The sequence below is a fragment of the Varroa jacobsoni genome, unplaced genomic scaffold (assembly GCF_002532875.2).
Source record: "Varroa jacobsoni isolate VJ856 unplaced genomic scaffold, vjacob_1.0 scaffold_879, whole genome shotgun sequence".
Lineage (NCBI taxonomy): Eukaryota > Metazoa > Arthropoda > Arachnida > Mesostigmata > Varroidae > Varroa > Varroa jacobsoni.
This window is the reverse complement of record NW_019213781.1, coordinates 274,783-296,770: the sequence shown is the minus strand read 5'-3', so window position 1 is coordinate 296,770 and position 21,988 is coordinate 274,783. Positions and strand designations below refer to the sequence as shown.

Sequence of the window (21,988 nt, the reverse complement as noted above, 5' to 3'; positions counted from 1 at the left end):
ACAGTAATGCATATACCTACGTACAAACGTATCACTTTATAAACGAAAGGTCATTCGCGGTGTGGGTGGTCGTGCTATGCTGTACGTGGTAAGCTACGTCAGCAACTTACGTGTGTAGGAATGAGTTACATTTGAGTTCGTGTATCTGGATTACAAATAACATCTTAGTAGACTAGCGGGAAACTCGTTCTATTCGAGCTATAATGTAAACTATAATTAGTTAGCATATACGCCATTTTACATTAATAAGACTACTATACTATTATAAGGTAATTATATTGTCTCAGGATGAAATTTACAAGCATCGTATTGAGGAAGACGGTTCGTAGGACACATGGATCTTATGCATTCAATTTTTGAATAATGAAGGAAGTTTTTTGAAAAAAACTATTTGATAATTCATGTTGAACGTGGTCGCTAACTTAACGTGATTGGTAACTGATATAACGATGGCCCTGAAAATTGTGTGATTCCCACTTCCACATCCTACGGAGGAAATATAATGTAAAACGAACGAACGTTGGACACGGGTTCATGAAGTATTATGTGAAATCAGTTTCTTACGGATGGATTGACGAGATTCAGAAGTGAAATTCGCCTGCTTATCCAAACTAATGTCCATCATTAACTAACTATTTCAAAGAATTATCTATAATATGATACATGACTTTAGATCAAGCTCGATTGAACAACTTCACAAGCATCATAGATGTGATGAAGAGCATGACAGCAGATTCCTATAGATATTCTACCATATGCACTCTAACTGGAGGCTCGTTGCAATTTTCGTGTTTACAGATAACCATTCAAAAGGATTTGAAGTTTTTAATGCAGTCTAGCACTTTGTCTATTGTACCCTAATTTTTTCGATAATAGGAAATAAACCGTCTAAACTGAATTGACTCTGTATAAAATCTCTACTCTTACGTACTCCTTGAAGGACTGAGCTGTGAAAAACAGCTGTTGTCACGCAAATTTCAATTTTGTGTTAACAAACCGACGCGGTCTGTTTACGTTGTATCAGCGGCACTGTTAGGTTTTTATTATGATTATTTTTCAAGGGATGAGCTCGACAAGGATTAGTTTCTTAAGAGAGTCACATATTTTCTCCTGATCCTATTTGCTTCTCCCCATATGAAAACTCCGTTTTCATTATTATTTTTATTATTTACTCTGAACTCTCTGTGAGTTTTTAGTAGTACTAACTTTAAATAAAAACCGTCGAAAATTTAGTTGTAGAGGGATGTATATGGCTGCGGGATGATATCTAGACTACGATAATCCATTGTCTCAAATGAACGTCAAAACTATAGCTAGATTCAATTGATTAATGGGGACAGAAAGTCGCCTGTATACGACGATATCTATTTCAGTAGTGGGCTATATTTTATCTTGCTGATTACAACAATATCATTAGTTACATTGAGCGCAAACGCATGATGCTCTACTCGTACTCTACAAAACATGTGTCTGTTCTTTTCTAAGAAGCTTTTTGCATGTGCCGCGGCTAAAAACTGGAAAGGTCTTATTTGTAACTAGCGTAAACCAATACAGCATGATAATTATCAGCTGTTATCATTTCTTATTAACATAAATTTGACTTAGCAGTGCCTATTTTTTTTATTTGAGTCAAACTCTCAGTAAAATTATCTAATCGCTTTCAATTCTGCGAGACTCGCTGACGTTACCTTTTGACTAACGGTTCAACCAATAACAGATTTACCCATAAAAACCTGGGACATGCTACTTTTTAAGCCTTGACCAGTGCTACATGCCATGTATTGAAATTACGATGATACGTAACACAGTTGTATTACATTCAATATAAAAGTGAAATTTAAAAAACCGGCAGATGGCCCGTCCAGAAAGCAAACACAGCACAGTACTCGTAAACCATTTTAGTAGAATGATATAGCTATGCTCAAGTTTGTCCTGTTCCACAGTTGTGGAATAAAGCAAGGCAATAGAGCCAAGTTCCTCTCCTCCATGGGAACATCCTTTCCTCCGGATCGAAAGTGGCGCCCCCTGGGTGAGCTGTGTAAGTGTTTGCTTGCCCCTCAGACGCGTTTCGTCCACAGATAGAGCAATACAATTTGGGCCTTTATTGTCGATTTACATACCCAAACCGCGAGAGCAGTACGACCTAGCATAAAAGTTGTGTGTCGTGTTACTAGTGACACTGCGACGTCAGTATGAGAGAAGTACGTGCAACAACAACGCCTAAAAAGCGCTAAAGGTGCAGAATAATGTCGCAATAAATAACAAAAATGGTACTTTTTTTTTCGACTCCAACTTGACAACTACGACGACTTGTCTTTACTTTGAGAGAGTTTTAATTGACTGTTGATTGATCACTGTTCTACGACACTTGAGCACGTGCATACGGTTAACGCACAAGGAGACTACCGAATGGAAGCAAGGATGAGTGGAAGGCAAGGTATTAAGTAAATTGGAAGTGTACCAAATGATATAAACCCTGTATTGCTTGTTGATTTCATTATTCCCAAAACTAACAGGTTGGTCATAGTTTAGAAGATTGATGATATTAAATGAAGGTTTGCCCGATCCCTATAATATCTTGTATTCTAATATTACTGTGTATGGCGATGTGAAAGAACGGCAGTGTAAAAAGTTTGGTCAAGTGCTGAACACAGTGAAGTGCTACCCATTATATACGAGAAGGGTATCCTTAAGGTGAAGTGTTTTCGGAGACGGATTAATAGGCATCGTCAGGAATCCTTTGGAGTAGGAAAGTTAACTAAATTCGAATGTTGTGACTCAATGGAATACCTCAGATGATACTGTTTACATCATAAGTGATCACGTGTAATTAGGATCAGACTAGTTTACACTTGGGAAACCACAGTGACGAAGATGGTGTTCACCGATTTTCGTTCAGGTCAGAGCCTGCCGCTTACGAGTGGAACACATGCTTGTTATGAAACAGTTGCACGCTCTGTATGAGTAGCGTGCTAAGGAGTCTGAGAAAATCGTCAATTGGATCATACTATTTGTAGTGGCAGTTGAACTCATCAATATGGGATTGGCATTGAATTTATTTCACCTCTTTCTGGTAAACGCAGGTAAGTGTTCTACGTATAATGCGATCCGATGTACGTACGGGGCATAAACAAATACCGTGCTGCACGGATATTTGCTGCACTTGGGTTTAGCCTTTAGACGCTATGCTATGAGTGCGTAGCCCGTTAAAGAATCGCAAGCCGCCAAAACAACTGGTTACCATGTACATCTTGAAGCGCAGATACCTCAAAAATCTTCATTGGAGATCCAAATCGAAATGACTTTGGCCAGTTGAAAATGTGGAATCAAGTAATCTTTAATTAGTACCAGACTATCATGTATAAAAGCTTTTTTATGTTCCTTTAATTTTTAAACCTCGTAGTTCTTGAGTAAGACGCTTACCAAATACGAGGAGGATATTCGGTCAGAACATGCAAAAACTGCAGAAGTAAAAACGTTTAAGTGTTGTCATGATGAACCTATTTGCAACTTACGTCTAGGCGCTGAGTGATATAAGATCGTATTAATAATGGAGTATGTAGGATTCCCAGAAGCGACCAACTCTAGTCAGGATATCGCAGTTAAGAATTCTGAATGGAGCACTGGCCAATAACAGCCAGGTTGAAGATACGCACGGTTCGAGCGTTGGAATTTCTGTGCAAGAGCTGAATTTTAAAAGAAGGATTGTCGTATCCTTTCTATTTTTATCTTATTTTGATGCGTATCAGATCTATTATTTTAAAATGTACGGGTATAATTAACTATTGTTGTCGTTTAACCGAGAATGGTCTATTTTGTATGACCCAACTCAATCTACTGACTAATATTTACGTTTCTTTTTGCAACTTACGAACGCTGGCCATCCTCATGGTGTATTTGTCCGCTAAGACATTAACCAAACAATCTTTCTTTTAAGTAAGCGATTTCCAAATTGGTTTTCATACCTCATGTCCTTAGTAAGAGAACTTTACTTGAAAAGTTCATCTGTTAGATTAGTCATAAAGTCCCTTTTTGTTTGCCCGCCCGATTTCGTCGTTGCCTCAATAAGACAACGAATCATTCTATTTTCACCATATCTGCCTATGTATCGGATATTACGTATTCACCTGGCAAAGTTACGGTCTCCAATAAACCAGCCATACCCCATTTACCATAAAGTCGATGAGTAAGAGATATGGTTACTCTATGAGGACATTTTGTTGGCCGCTTACCGTTCAACTAGGTAATATAAGGCCACTGCGAGCGACAAAGTGCTCCTTCGCCCAGCCTAGGTTATGTATGTGTATGGACTTTCTTGCGCTACCTGTTGGCAGCCTGATTATGTATGTGCATGTGTGTGCGTTGTCGAAAATCAGGACTTCATATTCAATTAGGTGTACCGGCTCGCTGATATCAGGTTTTCGCGGGCAGCGCTTTTATCGTGGAATGCGTTTGCGGCCACACCTGAAAGTAGGGCACACGGCTTTCAAACAAGGTAATGAACAACACATATTATTGCAATGACATTTCTCAGTATTGCTTCTACACAGAGGCGGATACATATTAAAGCTAGTCTTTACCATTCACCAAATGGTTCTTCGTTTTGTGGTATATAACGAGAGGAACTCAGGCCGACTCGAGTCTTTTATGGCTCGTATGGTTATGGAATCTAAGTTCCGCTTCAGCGGCAAAGTTATTTCACTACCTTGTAAGGATCGACGCCGGGGGATATCTGGATAATGATAGTAAGCTTTCATTGCTCTAGCAAATCCGAACTAGGGCGCACTAAGCTCGCCCAGTTTATTTGTCTTACCACAGCAGACGTACTACTATTAGCCAAACATACGTGGCCGCGCCATGAGTTTCACGCTGTCACTGCGAGAAAGCTACGATGATAGCGCTGATTGTGCTCGATACTGTGACTCAGCAAACGTAACGTTGTTATTTTTGTGTCCCGCCATGCATATGTTTGTCTTTATTAGAGGAAAAAACGACAGACGATTGTCTATCCAATCAAAATGCTCAGTGACTTGCTATAAACATTATATTTTACAAAATGTACACAGTTACTTTGGTATTTTGCGTTGTGGTAGCTGAAGCGTTGTTTTACTTAGCGTTGCTCATAAATCCATAAGGACACCACGATTTTCGGAATATTTTAACAATTATAAACGTGTACGTTTGGGTGCTGTTTCCACCCCCCCCCCCCCCCTGACTATGTTTGGGAACCATCAGCTTGCGGCATCACCAGTCTCAGATGCAGGAGTAGTCATTATTCAATTATCGGCGAATCTCTGCTCATAAAGCCTAAGAAAATCGTCGAAAATAAATTCGATAGTCTTTGCCTAGTAGATAATGATCGTGCGTCTGAAAACAGAAAAGGGAAAAATCTCATACAAAGCAATTGACCGAGTTCTCTGAGCAACACCGATCGATGCTCTTACATGAATCATCGGTGTTAGGTACTAAATAACATTACAATATACTCGAGCGCGGTTTGCCACCAAGAATAATATACGGCTAGACAGAACACGACCGGACGTGAACTGCGTAGCAGGTCGGAATGGCGGAAGATCTCGTGGCCGAACGATACCGTTACACAAAGTCAGAATGCAAACCAGCATCAGGTAAGTGTTAGACATTGTCAATATACTATCCCGAGGTGTTATCAATAGCCACTGTTGACTAATAGTGCCACAACCTTTTTAGTATACAACGGTAAATTGTTTGAAATCGTTAATAAAACGTTGGAATATACACATCTTGCTGTCAGCCAGGTAAAACGGAACGCTGAGCCTGCCTGTCACTCGCAGTCTAACTGCCTATTATTATATATATAGTATATCATACGATTATTGTCATTACAATAGTGTGACCCAAGCGTATTCATTTACGCTTTAGGGCAAGCGGAGCCATTGCAATGGTCGATAGTAGACCTCCATAGGTCTTAAGAACGGGGTGTTGTGTCATAAAACTCTAAAAAATTCCCATGCAAACGTCGAATCGACAAGAAAAATGAATGTTATGAATGCCCACGGCACAACATCGGTTTCTCTTCGACACATGTGTTATAGTATGCACGCTATACATCTGATACAAGACGCATCCGGTTTCGCATCTAAGTAGCAACAATATATGCGCAGATATGCGTCTATCCAAAGCATAACGCAATAGTCTTCCTTGAATGCCTGCGTCGCAAGTAAATGGACAACGCGTGCTTGTTTCATACTCCTAGCTTCGTTCTGCTCTGGATAGCTCGCAGCTTTGACCAAGCTTGAGTGAATCGGAAATTGAAAAATCGTGGAAAAAAGCTCACGGGAAGAGTGAACTTATATATGAGTTAAAGAATAAAAGAGAAAAAGAGAGATAGTTCTTCTCGACGTAGAGGAACGCATTAAAAGCACACTATTCTGGCCCTTGTGGAAAGAAGTGGGCGCTTAGGGTGAGCTGCAGGGGTTGGGTAGGACGAACAACTGCTGGTGCTGCTTCTTCCGCTGCTATCTTGACTTCATAAAAATGCATCGCACGACGGTCCTCAGTTTCACCTGTATCCTCGTCGGCGCCGTCGAGTACGCATAGTGGCAGAACGAATAGTAGGGGGTGTAAGGCACGAAGTGTTATAGCTTGCAGAGCGGTCACGTTAAAGGTAGGTGGCAGGTAGGTCGCGCGCCGCGGGTAGCACTATAGTTGCTGTCCGCACATTTCGAATAACCGCGACACCTACCATATGGCAATCCTCGAGAAATAAAGATGCCTTGACTCGTGCCTAGCTCTTCTGTAATGCTCGAACACATCGTTTTGTGTTTTTATATGAAGTCATAGCCCCGTTGCGATGGCTCGTAGCGTCTTTCCGAAAGCCGGAACAGAGGTGGACCAAAAAATAAGCTGAGGGAAAGGATTGAGGCCTGTGAACAAGTGCATCAGTGAACGCCTCCTGCTCCGTCTGCTGCTGTCTTTAGTTGTAGCGAAGCCCATTTAGCCATCTACTGTTTTAGCCGTTCCTCCGGATCTGGCACCCAGGGTCCTTGATAATTAAAGCTATACCTATGTCGTCGTCCAAAGAAATATGCGGACGAGCTTTGAAACGCTGTTATAAATGTACTGGAAGCACTTGCAAGTAGTCTGCCAGCGCGTAACCGAAGTAGTCTGAACGGAATTTACGAAATTGGGTTGGCATTCCTTAATAGTTCGTTAGCCGTGCTACCTACTCTTTGGGTCCTTCGCTGTCTAGCCCGTTTTTCTCCTCCCCTTCTGCACTATCCCCAACACGAACTGAGACTTCTCTACGTCTGTCCTGAGTATAAAGCAAAACTCACATTTCCCGCAGAGGTTATTTGTTCACTCCCGTTACTACGCGTTACCTACAGTGAACTGGAGGTCCTGCCCTGTCTCCTGCTCGGAAATCTGAAGTTCGTGGGACTTGCAGCTCCTGTCACTTCGTTCGCTTCAAGACCCCCCAAATTCACTTAACCTCAATTGACGCTCCAACATATTCGACTTGAGCTGCAGCAAGTTAAAGCCAGTTGAGCCCTTAGCTTCTTCTCTATTCATATTCGCCTCCGACTCCTTTACCCCAACCCCGTCTTTCGCACTTCTTTCCGTTCTTTGCTATCTTCAATGTAGCAGCAACTTGGTGAGCAGTGAGAAATGAAAGTCCTTCCGACTATTACCGAAGCACGTTCGTAAAAACTTGTTCATACGGAAAAACTCGCTTTATCCCATTCGTTTCTCTTGCTGCCCCCACCCTCTACCCGCGTATCTTTTTCTTTTTCTCATTTGCAGTAGGTGGCGGTTCTTCCTTTTTCGCCAGCTCCCGCTTCGTAGATTGACCTATGTTCACATTTGCCTGCAGCTTAGCAAAGTTCTACTGCTATGAAGTGTTCACGCTGTTTTAAGCACAATGTATTATATATGCTTACTTGGAAGTGGAAGCAGCTCGTAAGGGTCATGCATATAGTAGATGAAGGCCCGGGTTCTAACGAATGCTTCAAAAGTTTACCTGCGATATATCATATTACATACAGATACCCATTTGCACTTATGGGGACCTGGCAATTTCGTTCAAGTCCATATGGAGCAGTTGTTTTTTGGCGATTTTAATGGAGCATTACGACGACGACAACCATGCCCTCTATAATTTCCCTTTGTGCTGGGTTCGTTTTGCGGTCCACACTCAGGATGCCCGAAACGAAGTCGGTGAACAGGTTTCGTCTCGGGCAGACCTTAATCCTGTTCTAGCTCGTGGGAAAAAATAATGATATTCACGTACAGCTTCCCTTTCCTGGCTCAGCGCTTTTACCTCAGGTAGAAGCGGAAGGCGACAAAAAATTACCGCCAGTTTTCACTGGTAAATTCTACTTAGCAAGATCAGCTACTGAGCACGCTCCGGTTGCTGCTTCTTTACTTCTATCCCAACATCACGCATAAGAGTGGGAAGATCTTCCATATTCAATGCACACTCTTCAAAACTTGTACGATAGCCATCTTGGCCACGATGCCGGCAACACTTCGTGAAAGCTACGGCAAGTAGGTCAGGCGGGGCATAGTCTGGTCCGTTGCTTTCGCTTTGCTAGGCGGAGCATGCATGGACTAGCATTAGCTATATCTTTTTGTGGAGTTGCTGTAACTATCGAAAGGTTGACATCGTCACAGAAGAAACGCATCTCAGGATATTCGGGGAAAACGTGCTTGGAAGTTTGGTTGCAGCCCGCGTGTTTTCAAACCTCACGGTTTGGTGTGGCTGTGCTTACGTGAGTGACGTCGTCATGTTGTACAGTGTGACCTATTGGAGACTACTCCTTCATGGAGCTCTTTCTTACGCCATGTGTCTGTAGGTCCGTCTCACTCCAAAATAGAGTTAACAGATGATATATACATCTATATAGATGTGTGCTTCTACGTATATAATAGATTGGTGTACAAACAATAATTTTTCAACAGCTTTCCTTTTGCAATTCACATTCGCTGATACTACGACAGGGACTCCATAACTGGTACCCAAAAGTACTTTGCTAAGTTCGAAAATAGTCTCTTCACTTTGAAAAAAGCACTCTACTAGATCATCCTATTCCGTTAAGAGTATCTTTCGACCGCTTCTGAAGCAGGATAATTGTTAGATAAACCTACGTTTTTTTTTTTTTATCTGTAGAGTCCTCACTGCAGGTGGCACAAATGTTCTAGATTACCTCCGCGGCCTTATGACACCTTAAAAAATGTTAATTAAGGCATATGTCGAGAAACAGTTCTTACGGCTTAACGTATTCTTACCTTCGAAGCCTAATGTAAGATTATATCCTTGTGACCTGGATAAAAGAATCATAGTAGTCGCGTAGAGCAAATAGGAAGCTTGTCAACGCTATGTGTCACCTGACCATTGGCAAATTAACGAATTAGAGATGCTTTAACAAAACGAAGAGGAAATGTAGTAAAAAAAAATAGTCAGACCTAGAAGTCACGCCTCGTTTTAGAAAGTATCCCCTACTGTTTATTATGAGATCCCCTTTTCTTAAATTGTGATGAAAGTTTCACGACCCAAAATACCGAATAAATAAGATCTAGTGATTTGAATCACATATGAGGATACCTACATTTCGCACGATCAGACACCAATTCAGATAAGTTTACTAATATGAAGAATAAAACTTTTATCAAGTAGTCACAACTGTGCTCAAAATATTATTCGTTATGTTCGGCTTAAAATCTACTTTCGTATCTGTCTAAATCTTAGTATTGAAGTTTTTCTAGGCAGCCTTAGGTGTTTTGCCTTAGACATAATCAATACGGTAAACGGTTGCTATGGTGTCACGTTAAATAGTCTTTCTCGACAATGCTTCTTGCGAGCATATTTCTCTATAGCCACCTTTGTCTTTTTTCTATGTTATTAGCTCTTGGATCAGCGCGCAAATGAGCTGCGAACAGCGTGACGCGCCGCTCATACTGTTCATCCTTGTGCACCCACTGTCCGAATCCCGGTGCCGTGACTGATATGAACATCAGTGTGACAATGCAACGTCATGGGGAAAAGATTCAAGATGTACAGGGAATAAAGGAACATATAGTGATAACGTGAGAAGCAGCTAAAGAAAAGCGCCTATAGCGAAATATAACCATATATAAATATATACCGCACAGTGTGAGTACGTTCGAGTTGGAATGCGGTGCCAGAACCCAAAACACAGAGGCGTCACTGTGCTTTTCCCTTTTTTTGCTTTTCGTCCAAGCAAGAACCAAACGGCGAGAGCGAGGCGGCACAGAAGGCGTAAAGACTGCCCGCAGTAGTGCTACGGACATTTTTACGAGACGAAGAGCTTTAAAGGAACGCGGAAAGCTTTGAAGTTTTCTATAACACGGCTGCGTATACTGAAGGCTTGTTCCCTTTATGTACTAGTTATATGAAGGAGGACACCGCGTGTGGGACCGCGGCCGTCTTGGTGATTTTCGCCGGAAAGCATTCCGTAAACGAGCGTTGCCCTGCTGCGACTTCTATCGTGGGCCCTATCCAACCTTCAGTATCCGTGGCGAGCAGTAAGTCCTATTCCAGTGTTGGGGACGAGAGCCTTACTGTCGCTATTGTTGTTGTTATTGTCTTCCCAGTCTTTGATTATTACGGCCCATAAAATTTAGAGCAGTAATGACGATCCAGCAGGGCGCTGCTCCTCCAATTTAATTATATTGGAAGTGCCAACATTGAAACGCGGCGGTTCACGGAGCTACGGGGTGGGTGTTTGGGCTTGCCGAGGGGTAAGCGAGCAACTTGAAGCGCCCCGACGACATCACGACGGCGCCGCCACCTCCGCTGCTATCGCTATGGCTGCTGCTCACATTGCAGCGATATCGTTGTTGTTGTCGTAGATAATTTATCATCCCACCACTTCTGCCACGTTCACCGCTAGCCAACACTGCCGTCAAAGAACGGATGCGAACATAGCAAACCCGGGCGACACCATGAGGAATTGGGAAAGGGTAAGTAATGTTATTATTTTAGGTGTAAACGAAGTAAAGAACAGCACATTGTATTGATGATTCACGCGCACCTATATTGATCTAGGATCATTTCTAAGCCAACTTTTATGTCCATAGATTCCATCAAACGCAGCGGTAACTTGGTCGCCTGCAACTTCAAGAAGTCAAGGTTGCGCATGTTAATTCTTTTCAAAACGCAGTTTCAAAAGTGTACCGGAGTATTAAAAGATTGGCTCAAATGAAGTAATACATGAAGCATCCATGAAACTAAAGACATTTTTAATTTTAATGTAATTATCTGCTTGTAGAATAATACCTATTTTACACTAATTTAATCGACGCACTTTAGGGAACAAAAAGCCGTCTTATAGTCATGCTGATACCGAACTAGATGCGACTGGCTTTTGACTTTGATATAATTTAATGGTAGCTTAGCCCACAGCGGCCAAGCTTTTTAAGAGTGTTTTTTAGGTGATAGGTTTTTGTTGATCTTGTTTGTGATACAAACCTGACCGTACATAGATAAATCACTCGTTAGGGTTCGAAGAGTTTGGATACTGTAATACTAATGGTGCGCACTTAATTTCTAGGCAGGTAATATCTACTGTCTCACAACCCGGTACATCGATCTGGTTAGTTAACCGGTTTATGGCACCATTGATGGCTTGCATTGCCGAGGCGGTCAATGTGTAATACGTGACATGTAATCATGACTGATATCAAAAGTGTATTGTAAAAATCGAAATGCCCAATGAACGCGTTCTTCTAAAACGCACTTTGCTTTAGCCATTTTTTGGTTTCATGTATTGTTCAAAAAATCAAGGAACAACTCTCATTTAGGCTGTTCGGATATCGCAAAATATAGCGGTGTACCGCAAGAACATGCAGAAGCATTGCTCTAGTTGAAATCATTTGTAAAGTGACCCAATTCTATATATGCGTACCTAGAAAACGCCATGTTGGCTATCCGACAGCCTATATGTCGGAAACATTTTTGAGACATATTTGTGCATTTTTTAAAAATCAATTCACGAAGATGTATTAATGGGACAAAAGACATTACAAAATATCTATATAACGTTTGCTCTGAACTTTAGAATAGGCAATAAACGAGATATGTCTGAATCACTTAACGCCACTTAGACATCTATGGTAGGCCAACGGAAAGCGCAACAGGCATCAAGCCAGCTTTTGTATGTTCACCCAAAAAATGTTACACCGAAGTGCCTCATTTGGCGATGTCTAGTGAAGTCGACAGTCGGACGCGCTTATTAAATGACTGATCGTCACTTTATGTCAACGCCGCGACGCCAGCTACACTCGCTTAACCCGTATAGGGAAAGGCAGCTGGGATGACGGCACTCGAAGGCACTACAGGATCGCGCTGTATAGGGAGTAGTAAACATCTCAGACAAGATTGAGAATCCATGAGAATTCTGAGAAAGTGGCTTTTCCGTTTCATATATTCCATGCAGCAGAAAATATATTTTTAGAAGTAACGCAATAAAGATCTAGTTTCATAAATGATATGCACTAGCATAACATTTCTGCCCGCTAGAAAAGTATTATCCGAGTCAACTTAAGAATCCATCGTTGGCAGGATTTGTCCCGATTCCAAGACAGCTGTGGCAGTATTTGAAATGGTCCTGGAAGTAATACGTTTCCGGAACGGTAACAGAGACTGAACTAGTTAGCTTCGATCCTACATGGGCTTTGATGCAAAAGCCATTATGATTAATCACAATCTATTGTTCGTGCTAATCCAATATGAACAACCTAGTAAACTGCTGGGTTTTTCGGGTTTATATAATAGTTTAAGAGACGGCGTGGGTAGAATCCCGTATTTCCAACTGTAAGGTCTGAGATCCGATTTCGTTAGTTTTTCAGAGTATTGGATCTTCAAATTTAGCTTAGCGCTTTTCTTTGATTAAGCATACTGTTAGGGATATGTCCAATATTGATACCTAATATGTCATGGACATTATTACGCATCGTGCAAGTATGAGCGTTGAGAGTTGTCAGCCTTTGCAAAGGGAGACCAGCACGGCGAGCTGATCTTCTCAAATCTTACTCCAGTCATTGCAATCGGTATTGGACGCACATAGTAAAGTGATAGTAACAAACAGTGGTAGATTTAGAGTTTTACCGCGTATAATTCGTACCAGCATCTTAGTGCATTGGAAAGCATGTTATTGAATAAACGTAGCCAATAAGCAATAGTCATACGTGATAACATTGTGTTTAGGCAATTTCATAGGGAAACGAGTGTACTTCACCAAGCCGGGGTTGTAGCAGCCCTTAAACGGTACATTGTGACCCAACTCGGAACAAGAACATATATAATCATCTCTGACTCTCTTTTAATCGCTGGCGTTCTTTTAGTGATAACAAACGTGTAACTTGAAATATCGATGCATTGCCAGGCATTGATTCTAAGACCAATACGGCTGTGTTTCCTACTCCTGGTCCAATATCTCTTACGGGAAAAGTGATAAAATGGTTATTCAGTTGACACAGAAAAAGAAAGCATACTGGTATCCTCTTCGCCTATCAGGACAAAGCAAGCCTATAGCACACAGTATAGGAAAGAGCTCTATGAATACCGACCCGTCTTTATTGAATGCGCCACTTAATTGTGTGACGTTACGTCGTGTGTACACGTGGTCAGACCGCACGGTGATTTGTTTGAGTACGTGATTTTGGTGTCTATATATGAATATTGTTATGGCATGTAGCATTCTTCGTAATGGGAACGTACATCATCGTGAAGCCTGCGGTTGCGCGATACAGTCCTGTACTAGACGCAGTTTTATAACATTTAATCTATAGTAAGTACAACTTACGTACCCGAAGTATGTTGAACGATGTGCAGAAATTATATACAGACACTCTTTCCATGATAGCAGATATATATGTACGTTTATGTTCATAATACATCTCTGAATTATCAAGTTAGATGCGGCAAGTGGCCATACGAGTTAAGCAGCGTGCAATCTGTTTTGCAGTGGAAACGCCTTTTGCGTTTTTTTAAATCTTGTCATGCACCTCTCGTTGCAGATTTTTGCTATTCAAGCGCTATGTATATACGAAAAATGCGAAGCTTACATTTGATATCGGTTGCGCATATTAGCTGTTATTTGCGTTGACGCCCTTTCTTGGTATTTTTTTGTTTCGAGTCTCGAGGGTACCTTGGAGAATATTGCTAATGCGAGCAAAAAACAAACTTCAATAAATTTATCTTCGATTATCGGTACAATTCCAGGAACACCGCAGTTGCAAACACTATAGGCAGCGCTGCGTACTTACAAGCGAGAGCGTGGCGCAACGCCACCTCTCTTCACCCAAAGAAACTTGGTGAGCTTTTGGAGAAATTTTTAAAAATGCCTACTCCCAATGCCTTGAGGTACCTAAACAGCCTCTTTGGCCCCCAACTCAGACAATTCGCTCTCGTTAAGCTTTTACTGCAACCGCTGTATTTTATGCATTTGACCCTCGCACCATCTTTTCATGTCTCTACAAGGACGGGCGGAAGCGATCGGTAAGACTGCGGTAGCAAAAATTACCATAATATAGGTGGCTGCGCCAACCTTTGAAGTTGCTCCTATCCTAAGGTGGTAACCTTAGAACTCGTGCTGAACTGTAACGCATGGTTAATATTTACAGCTGCTGTACAAATGATCATGAATAATTTAGAGAAACTAACAGTGAAGCTTAACTCGACTAAATTTATGGTAACGGAACTCGAAATGAGGCTCACAAGCCGAAGATTTGGGATATTATGGTGTGCGTAGCTCACCGTGTAACTACTACGTGCGGTGTATGTGATATCGTGCAGATTAAAAACGGTGACTTGGCCTGTCTACTCAGAACGCAAACATTTGAAGCTCTTTCTTTTTTACTTTTGACAAAGTTAAATTACCTTTTTTTGACGTATACTTGATTACAATATTTTTGTGCTTTAACATTCAGCAAAAAGGACATATTGTCGTTTCCGTCACTGACACCCATTCCATAAACTGATAGCTTAATGGCATTTCTGTCATGACAACGCAAATACTACGACTACCATCACTTAATAAGTAACCTCTATTTAGCACCTGGTGCTAATACAAAGCGGACAGCAGCAGAGCATTCATATGTCCTTGTTTTTTGTTCTTGAACATGCTCGGTGGAAAACTGAGTTCCTCAATCCTCTAGAAAGAGACGAGGCCTGTCGTCTCTTTCCCTGCGCTGCGAAAGCAGCGCCTCCACGACCTCCTGCCCTTTCCACCATTCGTTGAGAAACACTCGTCAGTCCTTACCAATTCTTCGGCTTGAACGCTTCGTGTGGTGAGGGATTACGGTGAGAATCATCGCATGGCAAGCGCTACAGCGTGCACTACTTCTGACTAACTAAACAAAGATTTAGAGACATGGTATATTGTTGCTCGGTAGAGTTCACGATTTAAGCGAACCTGCTGTCTTCGTTATCGTCGTCAATGGAGTTGTATATGGGGACTGTTGGAAAGTTCACTACGTAGGTCGGTAATTAACATGGAATAATCGCAAATAAAGGTGAATTGGGACTCATGTTAGACACATACTAATGCTTCTGAGATCCTCTCATCAGTGAGTCATCACGTGAAAGAAATAGGGGCGCAAGCGCCCTCGTACGGATACGCGCGGTTACTCTGTGTGAGCCATGTGATTCATTGTGCTGTTACGCATTCAATATATAATGAACAAATTTAATGGAAATAATACGACGTTTCGTTTATACGACTAAATGAAATATCAATATAGTTAATAATGTCAACTCGCATACGTTAGTGCTCCTACTTCAACGATGCATGAATTAACAAAGGGCGCCAGCTCATTGACAGTCACGATATCGTCATTATTAGTTGAGCTTTGTTGTACCCATCTGTGTCCAGTGCAACTTGGTGTAAACTAGCGGCTGCCTAATTTTCTATTGGATACGTTTGACAGAAGACATGCTCGTTATACTCGTGCGGTAAACGTGTCACACTATGCTCTCCATATGCTCGTCTACAGGGATATTGTTTATTAGCATTGTTCTGAAAGATTGCTGGCAGGCTTCCGGCTCCTGTAGAGAGCGAACATTCGTATCTAACCTGTAAGAACTCGAAGGAGTTTCGAACGTACGTGAAACGCAGAGTGCAAGTACTATACAAACAAGCAAAAAAAAAACACAAGCGTTATTTGTTGTGTCCAAAAACGATGAAAGCGGTCTATCGCACGAAAACTGCCCCACGAACCTAAAAGGCCGATATCTATCAGAATCTGTTAACCATATGACCGACGATGGGTCATAAGTTGTTCATTCTTCTCATTCTATTCGATATTGGTGAGTGTGTTCGAATTTGGCAGACATGTAGAGGTCGCGTTAAAAACATATTTGTAACAATAGCAACACAGACATCAAAAAGCACCAGAAGTAGCTGGCGGGGCTGTACATTGAGAAAACAACAACAACAGACAAAATGGCAATGGAAAAGTAAGAAAATTGCAACAGTAGTATATTTGAACATGTCACTTTGAGGATTTTTGCGTCGTGAAGAATATTGGTCTCCTTTATCTGTTTTAAACATGTACTGTTATAGCCCATATAGAATCAAATTAGCGAGTTGTCATCACTCGAATGGTTGCTTAGAGAAGACAAGCCGCAGATTAAGAAACGATCGTATCTTTCCTTTTGTAAGTTTATAATGTACATAGATTCTGTTTATCGGCTAATCGTAGAAGACCGATGAGTAAACAGATCAGCTTAAGCAAAGAGACCACGTGTGGTTGTCAATGAGTCCGAGGTAATTGAGTCGTCCGACTGGTACATGTTTGGTGACGTAAGTTGAATATCTAGCAGGTGCGAGACAGAATGTACTTCTAGACATATATGTACTTCTGGTTGTCTATCCTGGCTGCAGTTCGTTGCGGCACTAGTGAAGGCTAGCAGACAGGCTGCGGAGACCAGAAACGTATACTATGTATGGATGTTAACAGTGTCTAGTCAACTCTAATGGTAGGGGCAAGGACAGTAACAATGTGATATGAATACCGCTGTGGTCTCGAAACCTGGCCGATAGTTGGAATCTCTTCATCCTAAGGGATTTTCTTGCTTCCGGCAGTAGCTGGTGTACGAAGTCGGTAGTGATGGACTTTGCCGATGTTGTCATTGAACAATGAGGTGATGTTTCATGCCGATGCCGGACGTAGAATTCGAAGTATGTAATTTAATCAGTAGTACTACTATAGACTCGACAGCTACAGCACTGTCGATTCACGGCAAAACCCTTTTCTAGCACGTCCGATATACAGTAGCTAATTCTGAATATACAAGATCATACTACATCGAAAGCAATTTACGACCTCTGAAATTCAGGTGGTTAGAGGGGAGAACGGCCTTAAATGAAATAGGCTGGAAGAAAAAGAAACACAAGTTCCTGTTTGAAGCAAAAGGAGCCGAAGTGCATGTTTGAAGCGAGCAGACATCATAAGAAGTATAGGTACTACTCTACAAAGCATGTATATCGGATATATCACGGCGTGTATGAGAAAAATATTGTGTAACTAATAGAAGCGTTTAAAAACAATTTGCGCGCTTTCAGTGCTCCATCATATTTTGTAGGCTTTACGTTCAAAAACAAACAAGACCAATTAGTAATAATGATAAATCAACATATTAGAAACAGTGTGCTAACTGAACCTTCCTTTTATCGTTAGATGTTATTTTCGAGTTTGCTAAATTGTGAAATTGGTACTTCCGAATTCTCCTAATAGCAAAATGATCAGCACCGGAGTCTGATCAACTGTACGACATCTGTGCAACAGGATAAGTTGAGAAGAAGTCAAACGCCTGGTGTATCAGCTCTGGCATAGTTCGAAAATATCTCGTCACAATGCTCGAAGATGTACGTGTCCGAAACATTGAGGTTATGCACATGATACGGAGCCTCTGCGACTTTTATGTCAGGCACACTTTATATGTGAAAACAGTGTCCTATAACATGCATGGCTGTTTGGCCTTTTCTTTATCCTCACCTTCTTGTCTATCTGCCTAACTTTTATCTAACCTATCTGTCTAACTTTTATGGCTCAATACTTACTTTCTAACAGATCGAGCTACATTAGAACTGTGTCAGTATTATGTGGACGGTAAGTTTTACAGTATGAATGCATCGATTGGTCATAGGAGTAGTGAATGTTCGAATAAGCTAAACAAATCCATGGTACATTAGCTGCATGTTAAGGCTGCTACATATCCATTAGGGCAGTCTCATATTCAGCAAATATATACACGACAATCGATTAACGTCCGGACTCTGTTCACAACCGGCCCACGGGTATATTGCTATCCTAGTTGCTACCTAGGCGCTTCACGTTTATATCAGCTCTTGTACATGTCGTACCAATCAATGCAGATATGATATCTAGAACCGATATTATGTATCCACGTTTTCAGCCGTTTATAATTTAGGGGATCTATTAGATTTTATTATACCAGCTTGACAGTCTGTTGATGTGTCGCAAAATTGCAAACAGGACTTACCGTTGCCTCACTTAACTTCCACTGTTGAATAAAAACCAAAGCGTTATTGCCGAATCGCTTATGTATGCCGCTTGTCTTATCCAACCTCGTATCAAAAAAAAAAGAAGCAAAACACTCATCTCGAAATATCCTATGGTTATAGCAGGCACGAAATACATCCTTCTTTCTTTGCATGTGGCCTCTATGTAATAACTATTATTAAAGCATTATTATCATGTGTTGTTATTTTTTATCTTCTTCGATATCAGGCAACCTGAACGCGTCGTCGCTCAGGCGCCCGCGGCTCTCGATCGCCTAATCACTGGCGTAAGAGTGCAACGGCCGCTCATGTGCACTAGCTATCTACCTTCCTGATTTTGTCCGCTTCCCTCTTATCTATGTTGTATCGCTTTATAACAAGATTTTGTTTATTCGGTCGACTAGCCAACTCTTCCATAGTTTTAGCTTACCCCGTCTCCCGCCATCTGTGGCAATTTCAGTTCCGCTTTTGCTGCTCTTGCGGCCGGCGCAGCTGCAACTTTACGGCCAGTTGGGAACGGAACCACGGTCGTCCCGGACGCCGCAACTGTTTGTGCCTTCAGCGGCTGCCTCGGACCCACGGCCACAGCACCGTCCACATAAACTAAGTGGCAATGGCTTAATACGTACGGGTTGCTTAGACATTTTTCCGTCTTCTGTGCCTTAGTACAACTAAGGCCAAAAAAGCGTCTGAGAAAGTGTGAGAGAGAGAGAGAGAGAGAGAAAGAGGGAGAAGAGAGAGATGCGAAGCAGTACCAAGCTCTGATGGAAACGAGCGCACAAGGCAGACTGACACTAGCAAAATAAAGACAACAGCGAATACTAATACAGAAAGATGACGGGGCAGGAGAAGTATTTGTATTTAGCGTGAAATTGCTTAAACGGAATCCGATAATAGGATGGCACATGTCTGTTGTTCGTGGCAGTAGCAAAAGACGCACAACAGAGTTAGTCCTCTATTACTGGCCATTGCCTTTTCTATCTATCTATTCCGTGTCTATTTGGACCGATGACGCGTGGAGCACCGGCAAATCTGGTCGCGATACGTCCCTAACCCCTTCGTTTGGAGACGTTTGAAAGAGCCACCAGAACGGCAGAAATCCGTTGACTGAATCGGTGTGTCTCGACCCTATCTTTGTATCCGAAAGATTCGTGTACTGTTCGCCTTTTTCACAGGCTGCTCCCTATCGTATTTCTGGCTTGTGCATGTGCCGGGAAGAAATGGGACGGGGTGTGTATGCTACAACAGCGGCCAACCAGATGTCTACCATATCTCTTCCAATACGCTGCCAGTGAAACTGTTACGCGCTATGATCGGCGGCACAACAGAGGCTATTCCGTTTTATATCTCCCTTGTACCCTATCGTCTGTCCGCTAGTTCACTGCTGCGGAGGGGACAAGAAGGGGTTACTATCGAGGTAACTTCACTAGGAAAAACGGTACGAGGAACGGAATAAAGGATAGTTATACTTTGGACTTCACTTCGATAGTGCTAGATGGTTCGCCCAACGCAGACAGACAAGCAAGTCGACTGAGCTGACGACGACGGCGTACGACGTTGAAAGAACGTTAGTACACACAGAGAGAACAATAGAAATACAGGGAAATAAGGATAGTGGTTGGCGATGTGGTGACGACTGTACTCTTTGGTCGATCACTTTTGGGATGCTATGAGAAAGGCATGATCGCTGTAAAGAAGCAAGAAGTTTAAAACGAGAAGGAGGCAGAAGCATTCAGTAACACCGTTATTCGAACTTAAGAACTGACCCAGGAAAAGCCTGCAGACCAACAGACCGGCAGGCTGTTCAAAGACTCCTTCAAGTCTTTCGCCTGGAGCGGAAGTATATATACATCCATGTGACGGAATGTTGAGATTTATTAGCTCGGAGCCAGAAGGATCAGGTCCAACAACATTGGCCTATTGCTCTAATGGTATCGACTGGCCAGCAAGTAAGTTCATTGACGGTAAGAGAGAAGGTCAGCTTGCGAGTGAAGTGAGGCCAAATCGGGCGGCGGGCGGCGGGACAGCTAATGCACAGCAGTGAGTTTTGCCAAACGCTCATCTGAAAAAGGCCCACAAACTCAGACAACCATCCTATTGTAATCGTCTTCCAATGGTCAACGTCCACTTGTATTCGATAAGCTTCCGGAATCACTTTCGTTTTGGATAACAAACCCGATCCGTGTGATGTGAAATAATCTGACTGTCAGATGCAACGGAATAAACTTAGTGAAGTCGTCAGAGCTAACTGTATGCGCTTGAGTTCGCTGGCATGCAGTATTTGCTGTGAATGGAAGGAAACCTGGGACGGATTGCTAGCTTGAGTAAGTTTTGTGTTGGTGTCAGCGATTTCCGAAGTTATCTTTTAGATGACTTTGGAAACAGTTGATTTAGGAAAATTCATCAAAGGATCTGTAATGGATTACTTATTATATGAAATAAACGTATAAAACAGCAATGTCTGAGCGAAAGCGCGAGATGTTGAGCTAAAAATAAAAAAAAAGATTTTAAAAAACTTTATGCAACTTGTATATCACTCTTATTAGGTTTTTTTTTACGACGAAGGTATCATAGGAAAGGTTGTCGTGCTTGCAAAGTGTCCACACTGGTGCACCTTTGCCTTATAAGGATTTACGCTTGATTGAACGAGCTATTACTACAGTAAGTTATTTACATAACTATTGGTTATTGATGCTTCTTCACGCTATATCATCTGTCTAGCCTTAGTTCGATTCATATTTTCATTAAAAAAAATCTTCTAATAAACTTGATTTTACAGATGGTCTCATTTCGGAGACGGCTTTGATTAATTTCTTAAAAACTCTCACGTTCGCCTATGAGAACGCCTACAATGGAACCAACAATAGAAAAATTCGTATTGGATTGCACAATTCAGCTATTGAATTAGCTCATATAAACTGTTTTCTCTTTATGTGTGGGACAGTTTCAAGCAAGTCTAAGTTTATACTTGAGTTCGTGCAGTACGCTCGGCCAAGAAGAACATTTTCTCCTTTGCCTGGTTTCTCAAGCTTTCTATTAAAGAACCACACAAAGCGCAACTAGATTTAAATTCCTCACAGAGCCCGTCATTTCTACCGCAACGGTTTACATCACTCTGTCTACCCCTAGTTTATACCGCCATTGCTAAATAAATTCCTTCGCCGCCGGTCTGACTCACTCAGAAGTCCATGACTAAACCCACTGGTTTCGATCACGATGCAATCTCTCAGCGGCAATCCACCGTTTGGAGATTCCAAGGGATGCCATAGCTTTCGTCAGCAGTAATGATTGGCAATATTCACCATAAGCCAAACAAAACAGAAACGCGGGTGGCACTGACTGCGAAATCTGCCGACTGGGCCGCTAACGATAACGAACTTTTGAAGAAAGATGTATTAGAACGTGTAGTAACGAAGCTTCTTGTCAGGATCCACCACGACCTACAAATGGAAATGGTTTTC

The 21,988-nt window shown here is 41.9% G+C and overlaps 1 protein-coding gene across 4 annotated transcripts in view; it reads right to left on the bottom strand.

Annotated features, from left to right (window-relative positions):
* Positions 1–21,988, bottom strand: part of LOC147752930 (uncharacterized) — a 52,629-nt gene that overhangs the window by 26,936 nt on the left and 3,705 nt on the right. Inside the window, exon 3 of one of the 4 annotated variants that reach the window (XM_086970136.1) lies at positions 9,643–11,110. The exons of 1 other annotated variant lie outside the window; for it this stretch is intronic. In XM_086970136.1, coding sequence (XP_086826262.1) covers positions 11,024–11,110 — 87 coding nt within the window. In that variant the 3' untranslated portion in view covers positions 9,643–11,023. Of the gene's footprint in view, positions 1–9,642; positions 11,117–13,554; positions 20,590–21,988 lie in introns of those variants that run through there. 2 more of the 4 variants (XM_086970135.1, XM_086970134.1) reach the window with 2 other exon arrangements.